Here is a 20,758-nt window from a genome sequence, read left to right on the forward strand (position 1 = left end):
GGTACAGGTCACACCATCAACCCCTGCTGTCAGCTCTCATTTGCACTTCGAATGGCAGACTCCCTCATACACAAAGCATTGCCCAATGGCCTACTACAACCTGCTCACATCTCTCAATCGGTACCACGAGGACTAGAGGCCCTTCTTTACTCAACATTGAGAATCACTTGAAACTACAGGCGCCCTCCAGGTTCCTGATCACTGCCCGCGGTCTGCTACCTCCGCTGCTTCTTCAGCCCCCCCTTCCGAATCTCTGCCATGGCCTTCTTGCCCTTCTCCTGCTGCACCTTAGCCCCGTGGGTCTGTACAGCTCGGCCGTTACCGACACCAAACGATTCCTTCCTCTTTGCGGGGTTTGACACTGTGGCCCCGAAAGCCGATGGGTCCTCCGGCAACACCAGTGGGGTTTCCTTAGGGCGTGGACGCTTGGTTCGAGCAGGCACCACCATGGCCACCGTTTCTTGGCTCTCCCGAGCCTTAGCCGAGGGTTGCCTCAGGCGTGTGGGCCGCCCTCTGGCATCCAATGCCCCTACAATAAGTGAGAGTGATTCAGAAATTAATTTTTATGTGTAGTCGTAATTTATTGCCATGTTGTTAGTAAGTCGTAATTTATTGTCATGATGAAGCTACAATTTACCTTTGTCATGTTGTCCGGTCACCAGGACCTTGCGGCGCCCAGTTGGTTGAGGCACGGACTTGCTGTGGACCTTCTGGCTTTTGCTTCTGCCGTACTCCTCGAACAGGACTTTGCCCCCCGTCCCCTCGTCCTCATCCCCTCCCTCATCCTCCCCTCCCTCGTCCTCCCCTCCCTTGTCCTCCCCTCCCTTGTCCTCCCCTCCCTTGTCCTCCCAGTCCTCGTCCTCCCCACCCATGTAATCCCCGCTCTCGTACGGCCAGTCCCCGTCCTCCCCACCCTCATCCTCCCCGCCCTCATCCTCCGCGCACTCGCCCTCGCCGTCGTCCTCCCCGCCCTCGCCGTCGTCCTCCCCGCCCTCGCCGTCGTCCTCCCCGCCCTCGCCGTCGTCCTCCCCGCCCTCGCCGTCGTCCTCCCCGCCCTCGCCGTCGTCCTCCCCGCCCTCGCCGTCGTCTTCCCTGCCCTCGCCCTCGTCCTCCCCGCCCTCGCCGTCGTCTTCCCTGCCCTCGCCCTCGTCCCCGCTGTAGTCCCCATCGTCTCCCTCATCCCCATCCTGGCGGCTGCTCTTCTGGCCGAGGGGCTCCTGCTGCGTCTCCATAACGTTGGCCTGGCCTGGGGGGTTGTACATTTAGTTGTGAAGTTAGGAAGGGATACAAGCAACATGATGTATTGCATGACAGGGAAGTTTCAAGTAGGTAATGTACATGACCATCATGTCTGATCTTAGTAACAACGCGTGGGTATTTAGCTTTTACTGAGCAGTGGCGTTCACTTGCTCTTCTTGCGTTCCTGACCTGCAAAAGAGAACACGGAGGCACAGATTGCAAGTGAGGTTGAGGTCGTCTTGAGGTTGCGGTAACGTCCACGTTTTTTCTTTGCATGCATTACCTGCTGGCTGAGTGCTGACCTCGACATGGGCAGTCACCCACTCCTTAAAGAGCTTGGTCGCACCGACGGCGTCCAAAGTCGCCACGGTCTCGAGCTTAGCCTTGTCTGCAGTCGTCAGTCCGATGGCCTTGAAGAAGTCCGACTTCTTCTTCTCTGCATGCATCGGCATCCGAAACGTGGGTTACCCAAACTAACGTAAAGATCAGCACTGTGGGAGTGTGAGGTGTGTAATGTATGTAATGTTACAGAGTGGGAAGCTTCTGGGCCGCTTTATCACATTGTCAGTTCTAGATCATTTATCACCTTATAGCACCATCCACCACTACCACACTGTACTTCGCCATACGAACTGTAAGTCCAAGGCGGCGGATCCAGCCTTCGGGGACCCTTCCTCATCCATTCACCCGAACACCCGAAGAGACGGAGGGTTTGGCAATCGCCACCAATCCAGCGTGCGAATCTGGTCCATCAACTGTGACCTCAACTCCACATCTCAGCAGCTAGCCATAATCTCGCGCTCCCGACTAAATCGGGGGTCTCCCCAGGAATCGAACCCAGGACCTTAAACCGCTAATTGCAGTAGTGTCAACCCAGACCAGACCAGTGTGAGGTGTAATGCACAGTTTGATTGAATATCGTTTGGTTTCCGAAACATCACCCTTTCTACCTGACTGATGGTTTGCCATCGCGTTTTGCAGCTTCGCCTTCAAGGCGTCATAGACAGCGTCGTACGTAGCCTTGTCTTCCTGCTGAACCTTTGAGAGGCTGTCTCCAGTCAGTGACTGGAAGAGCGCCGCCATCCACCGCTTCCCCAACTTCTTAAGGTCAACAACGTCGGTTGTGTCCTTCACCGCGCCCTTAAGCCTGTCCTTCTTCGCCAGTGCGGACGACAGGGTGTCTCAGGTAACCCCAAGGATAAGGAACCTGAGAATGTGCCAGCGTTATGTGATCTTGCGCAGAAAAGTACCCATGTCTACTACATCAATCTATGTTGTACCTACCCGCACGTGTACCACTTGTTTATCTTGATGGCGTCGGGCTTCGCAACCTTCTTAACGACCACCTGGTACTTCAATGGTATGGTGGAGGACAAGTGCTTGGCCACTTGCTTGGTTGTGGAAGGCTCAGTTACAGATGAGGCGTTACTGCATGACATGTCAGTGAGAACGGAATGAATGGCAAGTGTTGAAATAACATCGTGACAGAGTTGCAGAGTATCACAAGATAGCCAGCGCATACTGACAGATAGCCTTAGACGGAGATTACATGTGTGAACCCCCCCCCAGGGTATCCGTTACCTTTCTTTATCAAAAGCTTAGTCTGTTGCCCCCCGTTCTGCATACCCTTATTCCTTACCTGTTCCGGCGCTCGTTGTTGTCCTTGGGGACAAGAACACGAAGGAGTGTGATCGACTCCAAGGCGTCGATGCCAAGTGTGGTCACCAGCGCCTCTTGCACGTGCTTGGCGCCGCAGTACTCGGACGCCTTCACTAATTCCGCAATGAACGCGTCCATCTTCAGAGCCTTCTGCCGTAGATAGTTCCTAAGTTTGTGGGCGACTGGACCACTGATGCCATTGGCGCGGGCCACCGCCGTAACGCCCGGGCTGCCATCAAGAGGCCTAGGGAGAGATGGAGGAGAAACGTAGTCTTCTAAAACATCCATGAGCACGGAGTGTGCACACGTGAAAAGGTCGGCGGCTTCAAGTAATTCCAAAATGGATAGCTAAGCTACGTACACGTAACCACTCTTTATAATACCCTATCAAAGTAATGCAAGGGGTTTGTGTTCATTACCGAGTAGGTATGGATTGGCTTTGATCAGTACGACTCTGAGTCGTGTATGGCTTTCAGGGTCGCCGCACACTAACTTTAAAGTTAGTGTTAAAATTTTAAACATTATTTTTAATGTGGACTTAGTGTGCGGCTAGTGGACAGGTGTTTCCACTAAGCGCCCCGGATCCATATGCATACGCGTACGATAGGTTGCTTTAAAGGCACCAAACCATTGTTATAGTAAGAGTGGGTGTAATTTATAAATCACAAATCATTATTGTTTTGTCGGCTAATTGCTGGAGTGTGGGCAATTCGACCGGTCCTGCTGTAAAATCCACTGGCTAGCGGGCTATTTAAAAATGCGGCTGTGGATGAAGGAAAATACAAAAGTCAGCGTAGGGCCTTGAGGATGGAAAATGGCGGACTATGTATTTTCTCGCTCGGAAGTTAATGTCCACTTTGAAAGTTATCAGCGGGTCTGAGGCCCTGATAACTTGTGTGCCACTATTGCGGACTTAGTGTCCGAGGCGTACGCGTACGCACTGGGCCGTTCGGCTTTTCGCGTACGGAGTCCCTTTACGCGATTTCCTAAAGGATTTTTACTTTCTATTAATGTATTTAACTAGTTCCTTATCGCTTGCATGATTTGCTGAGCCAGGCGTGAGATTTTTGAAACTTAATGCTAGTGTGCGGCCAAGTGGAATCACCCTGTTTGTCAGACAATTTAAGGCAACCCTATACCATATTTTTAAGCTTAGTAATCTTTTCTTCCTTGTCTCTCAGCCAGCTCCTGATGTCGGGCTCTGCAGATCGGGAAAGTTGGGAACGAATGCTTCCTCCAGTCGCCAACTGGAGCAAGTTCCTTTCAAGTAATCTGCAACATAACAAAAGGAGAAGTACTGTAAACGTATGCTGCACCTCATACTTTGACCGTAATAACGGAAAAGTGTACGGCATCCATATGTTAGACGGCAAGAACCAAGCAGGCGTGTTACATCCTAATTACTTAACATTATATGTTACCTATCACGTAAATGAAAATGTCGCCGCGACGGTTCCCTGTCTTCATACTTTCTGTGTTTGCTCTCGGAGGGCTACAGAACCGGCAGACCAACCGCCAAACGCTTCAACGATCTCAAACGGTACTCCCACCGCCCGAGCAGCGGAAGCGCCACCACGACGCAGGCTATAGAGAGAATGCAACCCGCGCATATGAGGCAAACCACACTCTGCAAGGACTAAGTCAAACCAACGCTCAGCACCACGCGTAGACTGACCCGCTGGCCACAACCGCGACGGATCACGCAAAAAACGCTGACGGACAGCCCACTGCAGGGAAACGGGCAACCAAACGGCAACCAAACGGCCCTTCCAATTGAGGGGTTTGTACTGAACAACTTGCTCCCCTTGAACGACAGCAACACGCGCCCAGGTTACCGACAGCAGAGAGTCTGGGCGAAGCAAGAGACAGAAACTCAACACGACGAACAACAACGGCAAGGCTAACTCGGAGCCAACGGGTACCACGGCCAACTGCTCATAAAGATGCCAAGCATCACCTGCACTAAAGGCCAACACGAGCACGGAAGCAGGCACCGTTGAGTGCTGCAAGCGCTCCCAACCTCGACGGAACGCGGCCAACAGGGTGTTGTCTCCGGCACAGGGCTTAGGGTACCCGAGCAAGTCATGCACGGAGATAATAGCACTGAAATAAGGCTGCGCTGTGCGGACTTGGATGGAGCCCTTGGCAGCGAGAAACTGACCCCACAAGAGCCCGGCATAATGGGAGGCCGGGAGAAACTCCAAACTTTCCTCCACACAGAAACGCACAAAGGCGGCAAAATGCGACGCATACGACTGCCAGGTTTTGGCGCCAACACGAGACATGACAACCTGAGCAATCTGCAAAAGACACGCAGAATGATCCAGACTAGGAGCCGCGAGCTGCAGCTGCACCACAAACAACTTACTAATGACGGGGGGCGCCGCAACCGACTGAAGATCCAAAGAGTAGCGGGGAAGCGCCACACTATCCGCCCGAGTGCTACACGATTGCGCCCAAGCTAAAACTGCACCCGTACTGCTACGACCTGCCAAGACGGGGGGGGGAGGAAAGTGCTCGACCCGCCCTCGCCCAGTGCAAACATCTCCGTATTCGACGGCAGGAACACCAGGAGTCCGCAGTGCTGCTGGCGCCTCGGGCGCCGCGGGGGCCAACGACATCTGCCGCTACTGTGGACAGCCTGGTCTCTACGTCCGCGAATGCCCCGTTAAGCTGGCGGACGAGTCTGTTGGTCTCTACCGCAGCAATGCGTTCGAGCAGCCATGCAGTGCCGGCGCCGGCAGCAGTGGCAGCGGCAACCGCCATCGTGACGGTGGCGGCGGAGGCACCGGCAGCGGCAATATCAGTAACAGCGGGGGCGACAGGGCACGTGAACGCGGCCATGTTGGACGCGGCAACGGCCGCCGCAACGGCAGCGACACTGCAGGCGGAAGCAGTGGCGGTGGTGGTGGCGGAAGAAGCTCACGCCAGAACCGTGCCACGGTGCTGGTCGTCGATGGCAGTGGTAGCAGTTCATGTGTTGTCCTAGACTCTGGCTCACCTTACCACCTCACGGGTGACCGTTCCTTGATGCACAATTACATCCCTGTCGGTGCGCCTCAGCAAATCAAGTGGGAAAACAATCAGCTAGCCGACGTCATGGGAACAGGGCAGTTGCTCCTAGGACGCGCGATGGGGAATCTGTCTGGCTGCGCAACGTGCTGCATGTCCCCCAGCTCGGGACACACACTCATGTCTGTCGACCTTCTCGTGACGCGCGGCTGCTCGGTCACGTTCGCACAGACAAGACGGGCCGCCGGTTCTCGCGCGTAGGCCTCCCGCACAGCAGCTTGTCTATCACCGCATGGAGCGAGTGCGGGCATTACGTCATGGATGTGGACCTGCTGGCGCCGACCAAACGCGCCGTCAACGCGCTCGCCGCGGGAGACAGAGCCGGCGGAGGTGGTGATGCTGGCGGAAGTGCCGCCGACGCCCCCAGCACCCGCGATGGCAGCACAACCAGCAGTGACGCCGGCGGAGACCAGCCGAACAACAGCAGCAACGGCCAAGGGCAACTGGGCGCCACTGAGTGCTCAGTCGTCGAACTCGCAGCAGTGCAGGCGCTGCACTGCTGCTGCACCGCCAGTTCGGCCACCTTGGTTACCGGGCACTGGAGGAGCTCATCACCAAGCAGCTGGTGGATGGGCCACGGGTCATTCCAGCGGCGCTGCATCAGGCGGCAGAGGGCGTCTGCGAAGCCTGCATCACCGCGAAGACCACAGCTACAGCCCACGTCAGCCGCGGCAACCGGCCTCAGCATGCACTGGAGGTCGTGCACTCTGACCTGTGCGGGCCCATGCCGACCACGGGCCGAGGTGGGGCACGTTACTTGCTAACGCTGCTGGACGGTGCCTCCGGTTTGTCTGCCGTTCGCACGCTGGTTAGCCAAAACCAAGTGGGCAAAGCGCTGCAGGACATGGTGATGCAGCTGGAGGCTCGCCACCCGAACCATGCACTGGTACACACACTTCATAGTGACAACGGTGGTGAGTATGTCGCCGAGCAACTGGAGCAATGGCTACACCAGCACGGCACTGCGCACACCCACTCGGCGCTGTACACCCCGGAGCAGAACGGAGCAGCGGAGCAGCTCAATCGCATGCTCCTCGACCGTGTGCGGGCTATGCTGTACGATGCCGCCCTCTCGGACAGCTATTGGCCGGAGGCTTTGCTCTACGCCAACCTCCTGCGCAATGTGGCTCCCTCTCAGGGAGGCCACGCCGTGGCCACTTGTCCCCGTGGCCTCCTGGCGGTCGCCCAGCAGCACGTTGAGGCGCCGGATCTGCTTTGTGATGGTGCCACATCCGGCGGCGGGCATCTCCACCTCGGCCATGCAAGACGCCCGGGGTGTCAGGATGAAGGCGCCACCCCTGCTTGCGTAGTCTCCAAGGCCCTGCAGCACGGTCTCGGGGATGTGGCCGCTCACAGGCCGCACAATGACGGCCGCTGGCAGGTACTTGAGCCAGTGGTATGGCCCACGGCCGTCATCTGCTGGCTCGCAGCCATCTTCAAGCAAGCCGCAGGCTTCCACTTCGTTGTTGTGACTCGCCCCGGCATCAGCTGCCGTCGTGTCAAGGAGGATGTAACGGGCGCCATGGTAGTACCATGTGTCGGCGGTGGTGTGGCCAAACTCGTCATCCTTGATCCACATCACAACTGCTTTCTCCACGTGTGTTAAGGGTGGCTCCACAGCGGCGCCGCGCTTCTGGACAGGGACGTGGTCGGCGTTCCACACCATAAGGCGCTGGTTCTTGCGGTGTGCCTCCAGCATGATGAGCCGGGTGTTGAGCATGTGGCGTGGTTCGTTCCTCTGCAGCACGACGCGCGGCTCAAGGTGTGCCAGGTCTGCCAAGTCGATGATGGCGCAGCTGTTGAGGTCATCAACCATCTCTGCTATGCGCTGCTCGGTGGCTGGCTAGCCGCCGAACATAAAGGCGTACTCTGTCAGGTGATGACCAGAGGGACTGCTGTCCTGGCGCTGCTGCTTCACCAGCAAGAAGACCGTCTTGGCCAGGGCTCGGTAGACCCGGAAGCCCTCGAGGATGCGGCTCTGGGTCTGTGGGACGGCCCGGGTGTGGCGTGCTGTTACTTCGGCTTGCTGTTTGCCGCCTTGAGCTCCAGCAGCAGCATCGTTAGGGACGCCATTGTTGTCATCCTCTCCGTGCAGAGGTTGCGCAGTCGGGATGGAGGGTGAGAACTGGGGGTTGTGTTCCACAGCAGCGGTGTACCGATAGAGGGGTGGCCCACCTGGCTTTGGGTGCTGGAACTCATCGCCTGTGTTGGCGCTGGGGCGGCCGCTGAAGATGGTGGCGGCGGGGTGGTCGCCGGCGAGATGTGATGGCGGCAACAGGTGATGGGTGCATGACTGGTTGCACGCGCCCAGGTGGTCTAGGCTGTTCATGCCGATCTCATCAATCATGAGCGCACCAGTGCCGGCATTGCGGTGCACCTGTAGGCTGGCAGCGCTGCCTTTCCTGACACTCTCCGCTCGGTTGTTGCCAGCGGAGAGGGCAAACATGGCGTGGGTGGAGAGGCTGCGGTGCACTGGCGTGTCGAAGGCAGCTGCGGCGGCCCAGGAGTAGGCGCAGGTGGCCGCCCAGTGCGGGCAGCCATGCTGGAATGTGTACCAGAGCAGCGCCTGTATGAATTGGGTCTTTCCGGTGCCGGGCTTGCCCTCCACCAGCATCTGCGGTGGGTCGCCAGGGTCAGGCTCATCACGGCGGTCGAAGTACTGGGCCATAAGCATGAAGGGCACGGCCTGGTGCAGGGCGAGCATGAAGAGCTCGATGGTGTCATCGATGCTGGGCGGCTGAGGGAGGTGTACATAGATGGGCATGTGAGCCTGTTCAATCCGCTCAGGGGTGTCAGTCATGCGCACGACGGCGACCAGGGGTCCGTTGGTGGGGCGGTGCAGCTCGAGGCGAGGTGTGTCCATCTCAGGTGTGTTTGTCAGGCCCGTGTGGCGGCAGTCCAGGATGCGTGCACCAGGCGGCGGTGTGCCCGACTCCCATGTTTTGTTGGAGAGCTGCGACAGGATCTCGTCATCCATCGAACTCTTCCACTTGTCAGCTTGCGGACTCGCCACCGCTTCCTCATATTTGCGTGGCTCCTGCACCGCGCTGTGGCCTCCGCTGTCCGCACTGCCGTCGGGCATGTTAAGCTCCTGCGCAGCACTATTGTGTCCGCCGTTGGCACTGCCGTCGGGCACGTTAAACTCAGCGCGATCGGTGCTACCCGACGCTTTGTTAAGCAGCGGTGGACTACCCAAATCTCCGCCGCCGCAGCTGCTGTTGTTGGCCAGGCTGACCGGGGCCAGCGGTGGGTGCAGCGGTTGCCGTTGACTGCGAGTGTTAGGGCGGAGGGGGGCGCTGGGTTCACTGGGGGCAGGGCATCCACTTGAGTTGGCGGTGTGGCAGGCTGTGTTGAGCCGCCGACGGGGTCGCTGCCGCCAGGACGGGCGGGGCTGGTGCCGAAGGGGGTGCCCGCCCGTTGAGATGCCGGGCCGCAGTGGTCATCATCGAAGGTGACGTCACGGCTAACAGTCACCTTGCCGTCAACAAGGACACAGTGGGCGGCCGTGTTGCGCTCCGGTCCAAGGTAGGTTCCCGCCTTCGCGCGGGGACCGAGCTTATCCTGCTGGCTGGCTGGGATGCGGACATAGGCCAGGCAGCCAAAGGTGTGCAGGTGGCTGACATCAGGGGTGACGCCATGATAAGCTGCCCACGGCGTGGCCTCCCGGTGGCCTCCTGGCCGTCTTGTGGGCCGCCAAAGCGGTACCTCGTCGCAGCAGCAGCTTGCATTGTTGAGGCAGACGGGGGCGTTGGGTTCACAAGATCAAACAGGAGCCAGGCAGTGAGGTACGCTATAAGTCGCGTTTGGTGGTGAAGGGCTTCGAACAGCGCGCGGGCATAGACTACGGAGAGCTGTTTGCACCCACCACGCGTGCAGCCTCCCTGCGGGCACTTCTAACTGTGGCAGCGGCCAGGGGTATGACGGTCCATCAGATGGACGTCAAAACGGCTTTCTTAAACGGCGACCTGGCAGAGGAGCTGTGGATGCGACAGCCACCAGGTTACAGCAACGGCGACCCGACGCAGGCGTGCCAGCTGTTAAAGTCCGTCTACGGCCTCAAGCAAGCCCCATGCTGCTGGTACGAGAAACTGGCGGCGGAGTTGGGCAAGCTAGGCTATGAGCCGTCTATGTCCGACCCCGCACTATTCGTCAAGCGCGGGTCCGACGGCTCAATTTATGTGCTCGTGCACGTTGACGACATGCTGGTGGCGGCACACAACCTGCAATTGGTCGGCCACAACCTGCAAGGCGGCCATAGCTGGTTGCTTCGCAGTACGAGACCTTGGAGAGGCGCGCTACTACCTCGGCATGGACATCATCCAGGACCGCCGCAAACGCAGCATCATGCTTACGCAGCACAGTGCTGGGCATCACTTAGATCGCCAGAGGAGGAGTGCTGAGGGCTTTGAGGATCGGCCTCAGTTCATTCCTTTTTTCCAAACGCCAAAATGGCCTGTTTATTACTTTTAAGGAATATATTACTTTAAAAAAAGACACTGAGCTGAGTACCGGCCATAGAGGGCTGTCCTTGCTGCTGTAAATTAATGCGAAAAACCAGCCGGTAACCCAATCGTAACCACCCCCATTAACGACCCCCGGTAACCATCCACCTGGTAACCGGTCTCCGCATACCCCGTTAACGACCTAAATTGCCCGATAACCGGGCAAGTCTATGTGGTAGGGCCTCCTGTAACTGTAGGCTACAACAGGAAACTCCATGTAAGCGGTCAGCAAGGTGGAGTTGCAGTACTTCTGCTTCCACTCATGCAGATTTCCTTCTTGCAATGCAACCTACGGAGACTCTGAGAGACCATCTGTTGAAGGAAGGGTTCGATCCCTACATAGAATACATGGAACCCACCAGCAGCCAGGGATCACAGCATATAGCAAGTATCCTCTTGCCAGCACCCCATTCGGCCGATTTCCTTGCATTGGTATCACGACATGTCGTAGGCTACGGTTAAGGATGCGTGTCCAACTCCAGGCAGGAGGCTTCGCTGCTGTAGTTCATAACATGAAATTCCGCATGCCATTACCGCGATAACACTTATGACTTACGTTGTAGAAATATGTATTTATGCAAGTAGCGAATTTCTCTAAGTTGAGAGCATGCCTGTCGAGGGCACATGTGCTCACAGAACCTGGCACTCGGAAGTTGACAACGCCAAGGGAGGCGCCCATGCACCCATGCGCTTACGTCTAAGAAATAAATATAATTATATAAAAGTTTTAAGTGAATATATTAAGCACTGCAAATTTGGATAACTCGTGGGACAACACCGTTTCTGGATTTCTCCAACCACCGCGCTAATCCGTTCGTTGCCAACGTCCGACCTCGATCCGATCGAAGCAGTTGAGAAGATGAATAGGTACTCGAGTTGAAAAGCCAGTCGCTAGGTACAATAAAAAGCTAAAGCAGGCATGAAATATTTGTTGTTTTGCTATTTTAACAGCAGATATGGCATCTTTAATTAGTAGGAGCTTTAATGGCTGCGACATCAACTCCAAGCGCAAGAGGCAGAATGCGGCCTCCGATAACTGCAAGTTGTTCCGTAATAAGATCTTGACTCCGACAATCCTCATTGGCATTCCGCGCCGATGGAGGTTTCAGGTATCTGTCTCTTCGGGGTATTCTCAATCTACTCAGCTGGAAGGGGGGAGTACACAGAAGCAGCAGGCTGGCGCTACCAATGGTGATGGTGCTTCGCCTGCTGGTGTGGCCTGGAAGTGCTGCATTCGATCGACGGCACCGCTGCTCGGGTACTATCGATAAGTTGATTTTTAAATTTTCGTAGGACGTTTTGCACCTGTGATTTATTTATTCCTTGGATGTCTGTTATAGCTACATGTTTGCGCCTTCGCGATACGCAGGGACTCCGGCGCACGACTAAGCATTGTCGTTATTGACACTCATAGCGAGCTAAGGAGTACTATCTTTGAGGTCGACTCGTGGCGCCCACCGAAGGAGATCACCCGCAGCGATGGCACCATCGGCTGGGAACGCGAGGGCGCGATTTTCCTGCCAGCCGAAATTAAGTCCCCAGGAGCAGTGCTGGTTCGCAAGCAGGATAACCAACACGGCGAGCTTTCGCAGGATTACATTGCCTCCATAGACCTCACCTGGTAGGAGCAGAATCCATCTGCTGCTAGGAGTATTACCATTTTCACTTTTACCCATCTCCATGCGGGTATGCGCACACTGTATTTATCTACACCATTAGGAGCCCCATTAGGCAACATATTACCAAACCTGCGCTATCCTACCACTTCCACAACAAGTGCGTTTGCGGGTTAAGTGGCTTGAGCTGGCAGCAACATACATACATTCGTACATGTAACCATTGCCCCCGAGAGTTTCCGGGATCGATACCTGTCAAGACCAAAAATCCCTCCGATTGTGGAAGGTATTGCGCCCCTAGTTGATAATGGACGGTGGTGACCTGGGAAAAAGTTACCTCGCGATGACGACCACGAATGGAGATGGGCCATTGTCGACCCGGCAGATACCGTTGGATGCTGGTGGTGGGTGCGGAACCTTAGCGATCCACTGAGAAGCTGACTAGGGTGACAGGATGAGGGTGCCCCGAAATACCGGGGAAGGCAGGTTTCGCGGGCTAGCTGCCATGGGTGAAGATATACCCCCCTGTTTCACACATCATACATGCCTCCATCTCACCATCGCCAGCGAATGATTACTGAACAAGGCCTGTGCGCCTGCATACATTATAGGCAGGCGGCTGGCGGCTGGCAGAAGGCAGGCGGCTGGCAGAGGTTAAGGCCTGACTTCTGCTCCCAGTTGACCCAGTCGACCCGGGTTCAAATCCGCCTGCCGGCTCCTCGGGTGTTTGAGGAGTGATGAAATGGGAGGTGGCCCCCCATCTTATGGACGGTGTAGGACGTGATAATATCAACTTGCGAGCTGACCAGGAACTAAGTTGATGCGCCGTTGATCCGCTAGATTTGGTTGGATGCTGGTGGTGAGTTGCCGAACTCAACGAATACATTCTGAAGTCGGATGGGGTGACGGATTAGGGTGCCCCTCTAGCAGGGGAGAGCAGGGACTGCCCCGGGAAAGGGGGCCGCTGGCGAAGTTAACCACCCTGTAACAACATACATTATAATTGGCTGTCTTCGCGGAATGATTGCATAGCAGACTAGAAATGGTGCGTGTGCACAGGAACAGAACACGGAAGAAGCCAAGGGCTGCAAATAACGTAAGCAAGCAAAAAGCAGACACAATTGCACGAATACACAGCCCTCCCTGACCTGTCCCCTTCTTTCCTCCCTTTCCCGACCCTCTTCACTACCTGCCATTCTTCAACCCCCTGCCGTTATTCCACCCTCTGCCCCAGTGCCACCTCCGTCCATACCATCACCGCCAACAGCTGGGTTTCCTCAGATCACGGTTGGCGTGTGTTTTTCTCGGGAGTTGCCTACCTGCCCAAGGACACCCCCCCGACCCTGGCAGATGAGCGCCGGGACGAGCTGCGGGCTCTGCAGGTGGGTGAGGGGAGGTGTGCGGGAGGGGGTCGTGTCAGTCAGCGAGTTTAAAACTGGGTGCCTCTTCCTCAAAAGCTTAGGACAGTGCAGAGAAAGCATGGGTAGGGTTGAGCGATGGATTGTGCTTATTCTGTCCTATACCAGGCTGTCCCAACATCCTGTGTCGACAGTACCCTGCCTATCTTGACCCCTTCTGGCTGCTCGGCCGCTGATCACCGCCTCCTGCCCCCATGCTCTTGTCCATTCCCGCGGCTCAGGGTACCCCTGAGACTCGTCTGGAGAAACGGAAGGACACGGACCGAATTTACTGGTACCAGGTTGGTTGGCTGGATAGTAGCCACGGATAAAGCTAACAAGACTACTTCACACACTGCAACATATATATGCAGGTGTACAGCGATCTCAGCTCCGGCAAGACTGGCGCTCTTGTTCGTCCCAACCTGGGAGATTCCAAGGCCCTGCCATACCCTCGCCGTCTCGCCACCAACCGCGGTGATGAGCGGGATGGCCGGGAGAAGGCACCCCAGCAAGGCAAAGACCTGTGGCTGCCGCTGGGTACGCGATCTTGTGGAGGAATGTCCGTCTGTATGTGGGGTTTGTTTGTATGTGCGTCCATGCACTCAAGAGTGTCCCCTGTCCGTAGAAGGCCTGCTGTGAGAAGTTCATTTTTGCGCTCATGCATTAAAATATGTTTATCAAGCCCCCCTTATCTTCCCCTTCCCTCCCACCCGCACGCAGATGATCAGTTCAGTTTCGACAAGTCCTCTGACTTCAATGGAGCAGCCCTCCAGGGGTCCCTGGCAGCCGCTATTGCAACAATTGCAGTGAGTTGACAGCAATTGAAGTTGACGCGTTTGTTATAACATGTGTACATGCATCTATGTATGGATGTGCATTGGTACTGATTTTAAGATGTCGGCATCCCACATCGGCTGGGCCGGGCGACCTTCTCCCTTTGTCAGTAAAATATTCGACCACCTATAGGGACGGTAGCTATACGAGAACGTCACCTAATCGAAATGTTTACTGACGCTGCTCTTCCGCTACCTTCGTTTGCACCCGGGTGGAATGTGGCGCTGGTCTTATCGCCCTGCTGCCGGGCTTTTAGTTTTAGTCTCGGGTAATGCCCTTTCTCAGGCGACCGTACACATGTATGCATATAACACACTTACATGAAGGCACGCACCATATCATACCGCACGCAAATGCGCCAAGCAAGTCGGTTCCCCGCCATGCCCACACCACACCCTTCCCCATGCACACGCACTCGCAGGAGGCTGCCAACGCAAGCAGTCGCTCCCCCGTCACCCTACTGCCCACGCTGGTCATCGGAGCCGCCAGGCAGGTCCTGGGCAAGATACTGCCCGGAGTGGAGAGCCCCCTGGACAACTTCGAGGACTTCAAGGATGTCATTGCGATGTACAAAAAGGTATGGCATTGTCGAGGTGTCACAAATGTTTACGGCATCGTACTCGTGATGCACATGGGCGATGTCGTACAGGAGCTTCTGCATGCGCATGGCACCGTATTCATTTGATTATACACGTGGGCAAGGCAGGCAGCTCGTGTCCCTACACACACCGTTTTCCCTTGCCCTTACCTCCACACTGCCACCTACTCCACGCAACCCCGAACCCGCCCAAACCTTCCTGTTTTTCCTCTGTACCGTCCCCTTTCCCTGCAGTCTAGCGGCTCCTTCAAGAGCCTCCTCCCCACGGACCTCTATCCCCAGGGCGCAAACGGCGGTGCTGCTGCTGACATGAACGGGAAGCCATCAAAGGTGTCACCGTTCAAGTCAGCTGACGGTGAGCCACATGTCGTACAGCCTGCCGTGCACGTTGCCGTTGCGGAATCTCTATCTGCAAGGAAAGTGTCTATCTTCAAGGACGAGCAAACTAAAACAACAGCAACTCAAAAGCCCACCGTCCACTCGATGAGATTACCCAATCCGTCCGTGGCCAAGTCATGATGTACCCAGTGGATCGGTAACAGGGTCTCAGTGAAAGTGTCGACGGCTTTGCCGTAACTTCCCTTCGAATGCGGCCCAAACCTGCTGCACCCCCATTCCCACTTTAGCCTCCCCGCTTGAACTTAGACATACATACACACACACCGCAATGTCACAGGCGGTTGGGAATTCCAGCTGAGCAAGGAGGCGGCGGCCAAGGTGGACAGCTACACGGCCGAGCTGAGGGTGAGAAGTGAGGGGGGAAGGTGGGATGGTGTGGAGACTGGGCTGCCGAAGCTGCCTAATGTGTACATATGAATTGCGTCCCGGGGTTAACAGGTCCCCTCTCCGCTGGGCCTTGTGTTCGGCCCCCTCCCCCTCCCCCTCGCCTCCCGTTGTTGCACGGCCAGGTGGGCCCTGTGTACGGATCTGCTACCGGCACCCCAGCTGCTCGCAGCTTCTTCGCAAAGGATTCCAAGCCCGGAGCGAGCAAGACGGACGAGCGGCTCGGATCAAAGCTATGGAACTTGGTGACTGGCAATACACCGACCATTAACAACCTCCTGTATTTTAACGTAAGGCACAGCACAAGGCGCAGTTAACCATCCACGGTTTTCCTACACAAGTATAGGGCTCTTACGTATGTATTTGCGTTGTATCCCTAAAGCATTTAGTGTTGCATGCTCTGTTCTGTCGTTTTCAACACCACCACACGTCTAAGGGCATTGATGGACACCCCGAGCCTTATAACCTGTAAATATAACCCACCCGTACTGTGCCCGTGACGTACAATTATATACACCGCTTTGTCCGTTTACATTCTCTGGTTTTGCGCCCCAGGCATGCCTCTACCTCGGCACGCACTCACTCGCTTACTCGGGCCCATGTCCCCCTTCCTTCCTTCGACACACAGCCTCCCCGCGTGCTGGATGGTCGCCCGGACGCCTGGCACTGCGACCTGGAGTTTGGTCGCCAGGCTGTGGCAGGTTACAACCCGTGTGTCATCACCGCCCTCACAAAACTGCCAGAGAGCTTTGGAAGCGCAATTCGGGGGGAGCACATCAATGGTATGAGTGGGTGGGGAGGATGGAGGGCGGGAAAAAATGTCCGTTGGCTTCTGCCTTTACCCTTTTCTTTTCCCCCCTTTCTTCCTGCCCCCACTTTTTCCTTCCCTCCTCTACTTGTCCCCGTCTTTCACCCTTCCTTCCTAAGTTATGAACACGCACATGTATACTGTACCCAGCTGACCTGCAGGGGGCCACCCTGGAGCAGTTGGTTTCGGAGGCGGCGGCGGGCGGCAAGCCCCGGCTGTACTCAATTGACTATTGGGATCTGTCGGCTTTCTGGGAGGCAGCGGCCAACGAGCGCATCAAGGATGTGGTCCAGCACGCGGGCCGTGCCATCCTCTACCTGCGGAAGTAAGTGGGAAGTAGGTGTAATGCTGTTGTATGCTTTTTACTAGTAGGAAAGGACATCAAACTATGGCATCCGGCAGTCTTCAGCATTCAGCGAACCAACAAATTCACCTAATTACTGTCCTACCCTTATAAAACCAACACCTCCAATCCGCCTCCCCACCCACCTTCCCGCCCCAAGCAATCTTCCTCTCCCCTAATATCTTTTCTCCCCTCCCCGATCCTGCAGGGATGAGCAGGGCAATGATGCGGGCCTTATCCCCGTGGCCATCGAGCTAGCCCATTCCAAGACCCACGCGAAGAACCCTGGTCTGGCCCGCACTGCCGGCCAGGTTTACTCTCGCTCCCAGCTCTCCGCTGACACCGCCACTCTGGCTGTGTGGCGACTCGCTAAGATGATCTTCAAGTCGCTGGACTCGTCGTTCCACCAAGTGGGTTTGCATGTGGTGTGTTTCGCGTTTCTGCGTGTAGATGTGCGTTGATGGGGATTTTTAAGGATTGGGGGCAGGCTGTCGGCAAGTTAAAACGCAGCATGCCCATAAAACAATCTTGTCTTCTCCCTTCCCTGCAGCTGATCAGCCACTGGAATCGCACCCACTGCGTGCTGGAGCCGTTCTTCATCGCCCTTCGGCGACATGTTAGCGTCATGCATCCGGTACGGAAGGAAATTGCTGTTGCGAGCACGAGAGGAATGCACACAAAACTTCTAGCATTACAACTAGTTAATGATTCAAATAATTGCAGTGGTATATCAACCAAGCTTCACGTGCACATTGCGTTTTATTGGTATTATCTGACCCTTCTGTTTTTCATTCTCTCTCCTTTCCACACCCATCAACACTCTACCTTCGGCAGTCAAAGTCTCCCATGTCCACAATTTTTTACCTTGCTGCAAGTAGTGCTGCTTCATGGACAAGATTGTGAAGTTCGGCCGAGAAAAAACTGGAGTTCCTCGAGCAATAATTCTCGGGTCTACTTAAATACTAAATCGGAATGTTTGATGTTTGCAAATGCACCTTTAGAACCTTCCCTACCAAGAAAATGGTATTTATTTGCGTGTCGAAAATGAAAAATTTCAAGTGCAGCTACTGATGCTCATAGATTTTCAGAGACAAATATTGATGACTTAGGCCTTAAACCTGTGAAGACCGACAGATCAGCACAGAGGTAAACCTATTGCAAGCTCCTCCCCTTGGTTATGCCGCCCACATTAAAAAACCAGGTTTACAAGCTGATGCTGCCGCACTTCCGCTACACCCTGAACATCAATCGCGACGCTCGCTCAGGACTAATCAACGCGGGCGGAATCATAGAGAAGTCCTTTTCTGCGGGGCCTTATGCCATGCGCCTAGCATCCGTTGTGTACGGCAAGTACTGGAACTTCGCCACGGAGGCTCTTCCGGAGGACCTCAAGACCCGGTGTGTAGTTGGTGGGGGGGATCAGGGATTAGGATTAGGGGGTCAGAGGGAGCATCGGGTAATGCACAGGACGCGACCACGGTTGAGGTAATCAGCTTTCAAGAGCCACCCCATGGAAGAGGGATAAGGACTGTGATGGAAGATGATAAGTAGGTATGTATCCTCCAATATACCAGAGTATATCTTTCCACGGGCCCCATCCCACACTAGCCCCCCTGACGCTGTCCCGCACAGGGGTATGGTGGACCCCACTGGCAAGCCCTGGCTCGATTATCCGTACGCAACTGACGGCTTGGATCTGTGGAACGCACTGACGTCGTACTTCGACACGTACCTGAAGCTGTACTACAAGAGTGATGAGGATGTGAAGGGGGATACGGAACTGCAGGCTTGGTGGCATGAGGTCAAGGTGGGTTATAGAGGGTGTGAATGAGGGGGTTGTATGCGCTCCCCGCCATGGCTTGAATTCGCCTTCCGTCTGGCTTTCCCCCTTCACCTTTCCCCCTTTCTATGATCCAACCCTTCCATGATTCCGAACATATTTTTCCCTCCAAACCATTTTTTGGCGAGGCCCCAGCGTGTAGCGCGTCGGGGGCCCCGCCCTGTAGATTGCACCCCGCTGTGCGGGTGGCCGTGTTTAACGACCAAACATAATATCTCGCCGCACTAAAGCGCAATATTGAAAGCCGTTAACCTTTCATATTTCCAGACAGTTTCCCTGTAGCTGACTATTTGTATGAGGGCAAACAAGTTTGCCTGTTTCCATGGACCAAGGTCAAGGTCACGTCAACGTTTCTCGCGCTATATTTCGGTCCATACGATGCCGTGTTTCATATCAAAGGAGCATGCGTCCGATGGCGTCATGCGAATAGGACATGCAACTTGCGCGACCACTTCTTCTCCATGACCATTGCACCGGCTTGCCGTGCCGAAGGCCTCGCGCTTCACGACTTGATTTGCGCTACCCCAATGGGATGAGATAAACGTTTATGAGCAAAACTACGCAAAGTTTAGGAACTTTGAGTGGTAGCACCAAAGAATCACGGCGATGTTTACTCTATCGTTTTACTCTTCATCTTCACTAGCCGGCGCTTTGGTGATCGAATGTGTCCTCGGCTCCGAAATGCCTTCAGTAAGCTGATAGTTTTGGTGCCTTCTCTCAGACTCTCGGAGGTGATGTCCAAATCTGGCCGCCGTACTGGCATGCACCCGGAATTCACGAAACTCACTTCATCTCCGAGCGTGTTACTGCCATTTACCCTTCACGCGACTGGAGTAGTCTCTATCCCCAATTTGGGTCGGTGACTAACGTGCGCGATTTTTGACAGATTAGCTTCCCGACTGCTCTTGTAACGCAACTCGCCCTCCCATTCCTTTACACCCACATGCCAGACCGAAGGCCACCCCGATCTCATCCGCTTTGGACTCCGCCCCGGGGGCGAAACCCAGCTCTGGGGTTTTGAGGGTCCTATCCCTTCCGTACAGCAGCTTGTACGGGTGCTCGTCACCATTGCCTGGCTGGCGTCAGGCCATCACGCTGCGGTCAACTTTGGGCAGTACGACTACACGAGCTTCGTCCTCAACGCTTCTTCGTTGGTACGGCGGCCCATGCCGGCGCCGGGGGATGAGAGCTGGGAGGTAAGGGGGAGTGAGTGAGTGGAGTTGGGTTTCAGAGGACTTTTGGCATTGGGGGCTCGTTGAGCTGCGAGCATGACCATTATGAAACTACGGTGACCAGGGCTGGGGAGGAGGGCTCATAGATTTATTAAACCTAATGACATGCAGCATTATACCCCGCTTCCAACGAGCTCTCCCCCCTTTTCCCACGCCCCAGGAGCTGACACGCGCCCGCGTCGGTCCGACCCAGGAGGGTATTCTTATGACGTACCTTGCTGACCCGCTCACCGCCGTCACGGTACGGCAATGGGATGGTGCACTGTACGGCAACGGGTGATGTATGCCAAAACCGCGATGATTGTGCTGATTAGTTTTCTTGCTCGTATGTGTGTGGGAATGTATGTTCAGGAGCTTCATTATATTTCCCCAGTTTGGAGTCACAGCGTTGGGTTTGGACTCCTTGGGGCGATTTGCTCACTGACGGCCTGCTAGGCTTGCAGCATCCACCCAATCCCAATCTCACAGGACCTCAAGTCGCTTTTGTGTCATTTCCACCTTCCCGTTTCGAACTGTGCATATGGCTAGACATCGTGCCTTTACCCCGTTTCTTCTCCCCCCTCCAACCCCGAATACAGGTCGCCGCCACTGTCAAGTTGTTGTCAAGTCACGCCAGGGATGAGCACACCCTGGATGAGGTCAACGAACAGCTTGTGGTGAGGGTGGTTGGGGGAGGCTTCGGGGCCCTGGGGTGGTGGTCATGAATAATGTCTGGAAGACTGTATACCTCCTAGCCGCAATATGGGGCTGGGGGAGGTGCGAAGGAAGAGGTTTAGGGAAACAGATGTGGAAGATAGAAGAGCCACATGCATGGGAGGTGGCTGCAGAATGA

The 20,758-nt window shown here is 55.5% G+C and overlaps 3 protein-coding genes across 3 annotated transcripts in view; 1 reads left to right on the plus strand and 2 right to left on the minus strand.

The window, feature by feature from the left end:
* Positions 1-215: 215 nt before the first annotated feature.
* Positions 216-3,377, minus strand: VOLCADRAFT_107292 (uncharacterized protein; the record flags this gene model as incomplete). The annotated part of the gene is made up of 6 exons (XM_002956538.1): positions 2,879-3,377; positions 2,524-2,667; positions 2,190-2,386; positions 1,523-1,675; positions 638-1,246; positions 216-529 (listed from the first exon to the last, which is right to left on the minus strand). The coding sequence occupies exons 1-6, from the start codon at positions 3,184-3,186 to the stop codon at positions 216-218; spliced, it is 1,725 nt and encodes a 574-aa protein (XP_002956584.1). The 5' UTR covers positions 3,187-3,377.
* A 183-nt stretch (positions 3,378-3,560) lies between these two features.
* VOLCADRAFT_97556 (uncharacterized protein) lies at positions 3,561-10,902 on the minus strand (the record flags this gene model as incomplete). The annotated part of the gene is made up of 6 exons (XM_002956539.1): positions 3,561-3,661; positions 4,574-5,386; positions 7,129-7,706; positions 7,839-8,055; positions 8,146-8,699; positions 10,832-10,902. The coding sequence occupies 6 exons, from the start codon at positions 10,900-10,902 to the stop codon at positions 3,561-3,563; spliced, it is 2,334 nt and encodes a 777-aa protein (XP_002956585.1).
* A 526-nt stretch (positions 10,903-11,428) lies between these two features.
* VOLCADRAFT_97557 (uncharacterized protein) overlaps positions 11,429-20,758 on the plus strand; it is a gene marked incomplete at both ends in the record, with an annotated part of 22,422 nt that continues 13,092 nt past the window's right edge. The window contains 19 exons of the mRNA XM_002956504.1: positions 11,429-11,730; positions 11,842-12,093; positions 13,323-13,470; positions 13,728-13,787; positions 13,860-14,025; positions 14,209-14,294; positions 14,744-14,899; positions 15,155-15,275; positions 15,597-15,664; positions 15,829-15,993; positions 16,332-16,491; positions 16,662-16,836; positions 17,063-17,264; positions 17,405-17,488; positions 18,056-18,252; positions 18,487-18,661; positions 19,645-19,890; positions 20,087-20,202; positions 20,505-20,582. Of these exons, the coding sequence (XP_002956550.1) occupies positions 11,429-11,730; positions 11,842-12,093; positions 13,323-13,470; positions 13,728-13,787; positions 13,860-14,025; positions 14,209-14,294; positions 14,744-14,899; positions 15,155-15,275; positions 15,597-15,664; positions 15,829-15,993; positions 16,332-16,491; positions 16,662-16,836; positions 17,063-17,264; positions 17,405-17,488; positions 18,056-18,252; positions 18,487-18,661; positions 19,645-19,890; positions 20,087-20,202; positions 20,505-20,582 (2,957 nt within the window). The remainder of the gene's footprint in view (positions 11,731-11,841; positions 12,094-13,322; positions 13,471-13,727; positions 13,788-13,859; positions 14,026-14,208; positions 14,295-14,743; positions 14,900-15,154; positions 15,276-15,596; positions 15,665-15,828; positions 15,994-16,331; positions 16,492-16,661; positions 16,837-17,062; positions 17,265-17,404; positions 17,489-18,055; positions 18,253-18,486; positions 18,662-19,644; positions 19,891-20,086; positions 20,203-20,504; positions 20,583-20,758) is intronic.

Source organism: Volvox carteri, assembly GCF_000143455.1.
Source record: "Volvox carteri f. nagariensis unplaced genomic scaffold VOLCAscaffold_62, whole genome shotgun sequence".
Taxonomy (NCBI): Eukaryota; Viridiplantae; Chlorophyta; class Chlorophyceae; order Chlamydomonadales; family Volvocaceae; genus Volvox; species Volvox carteri.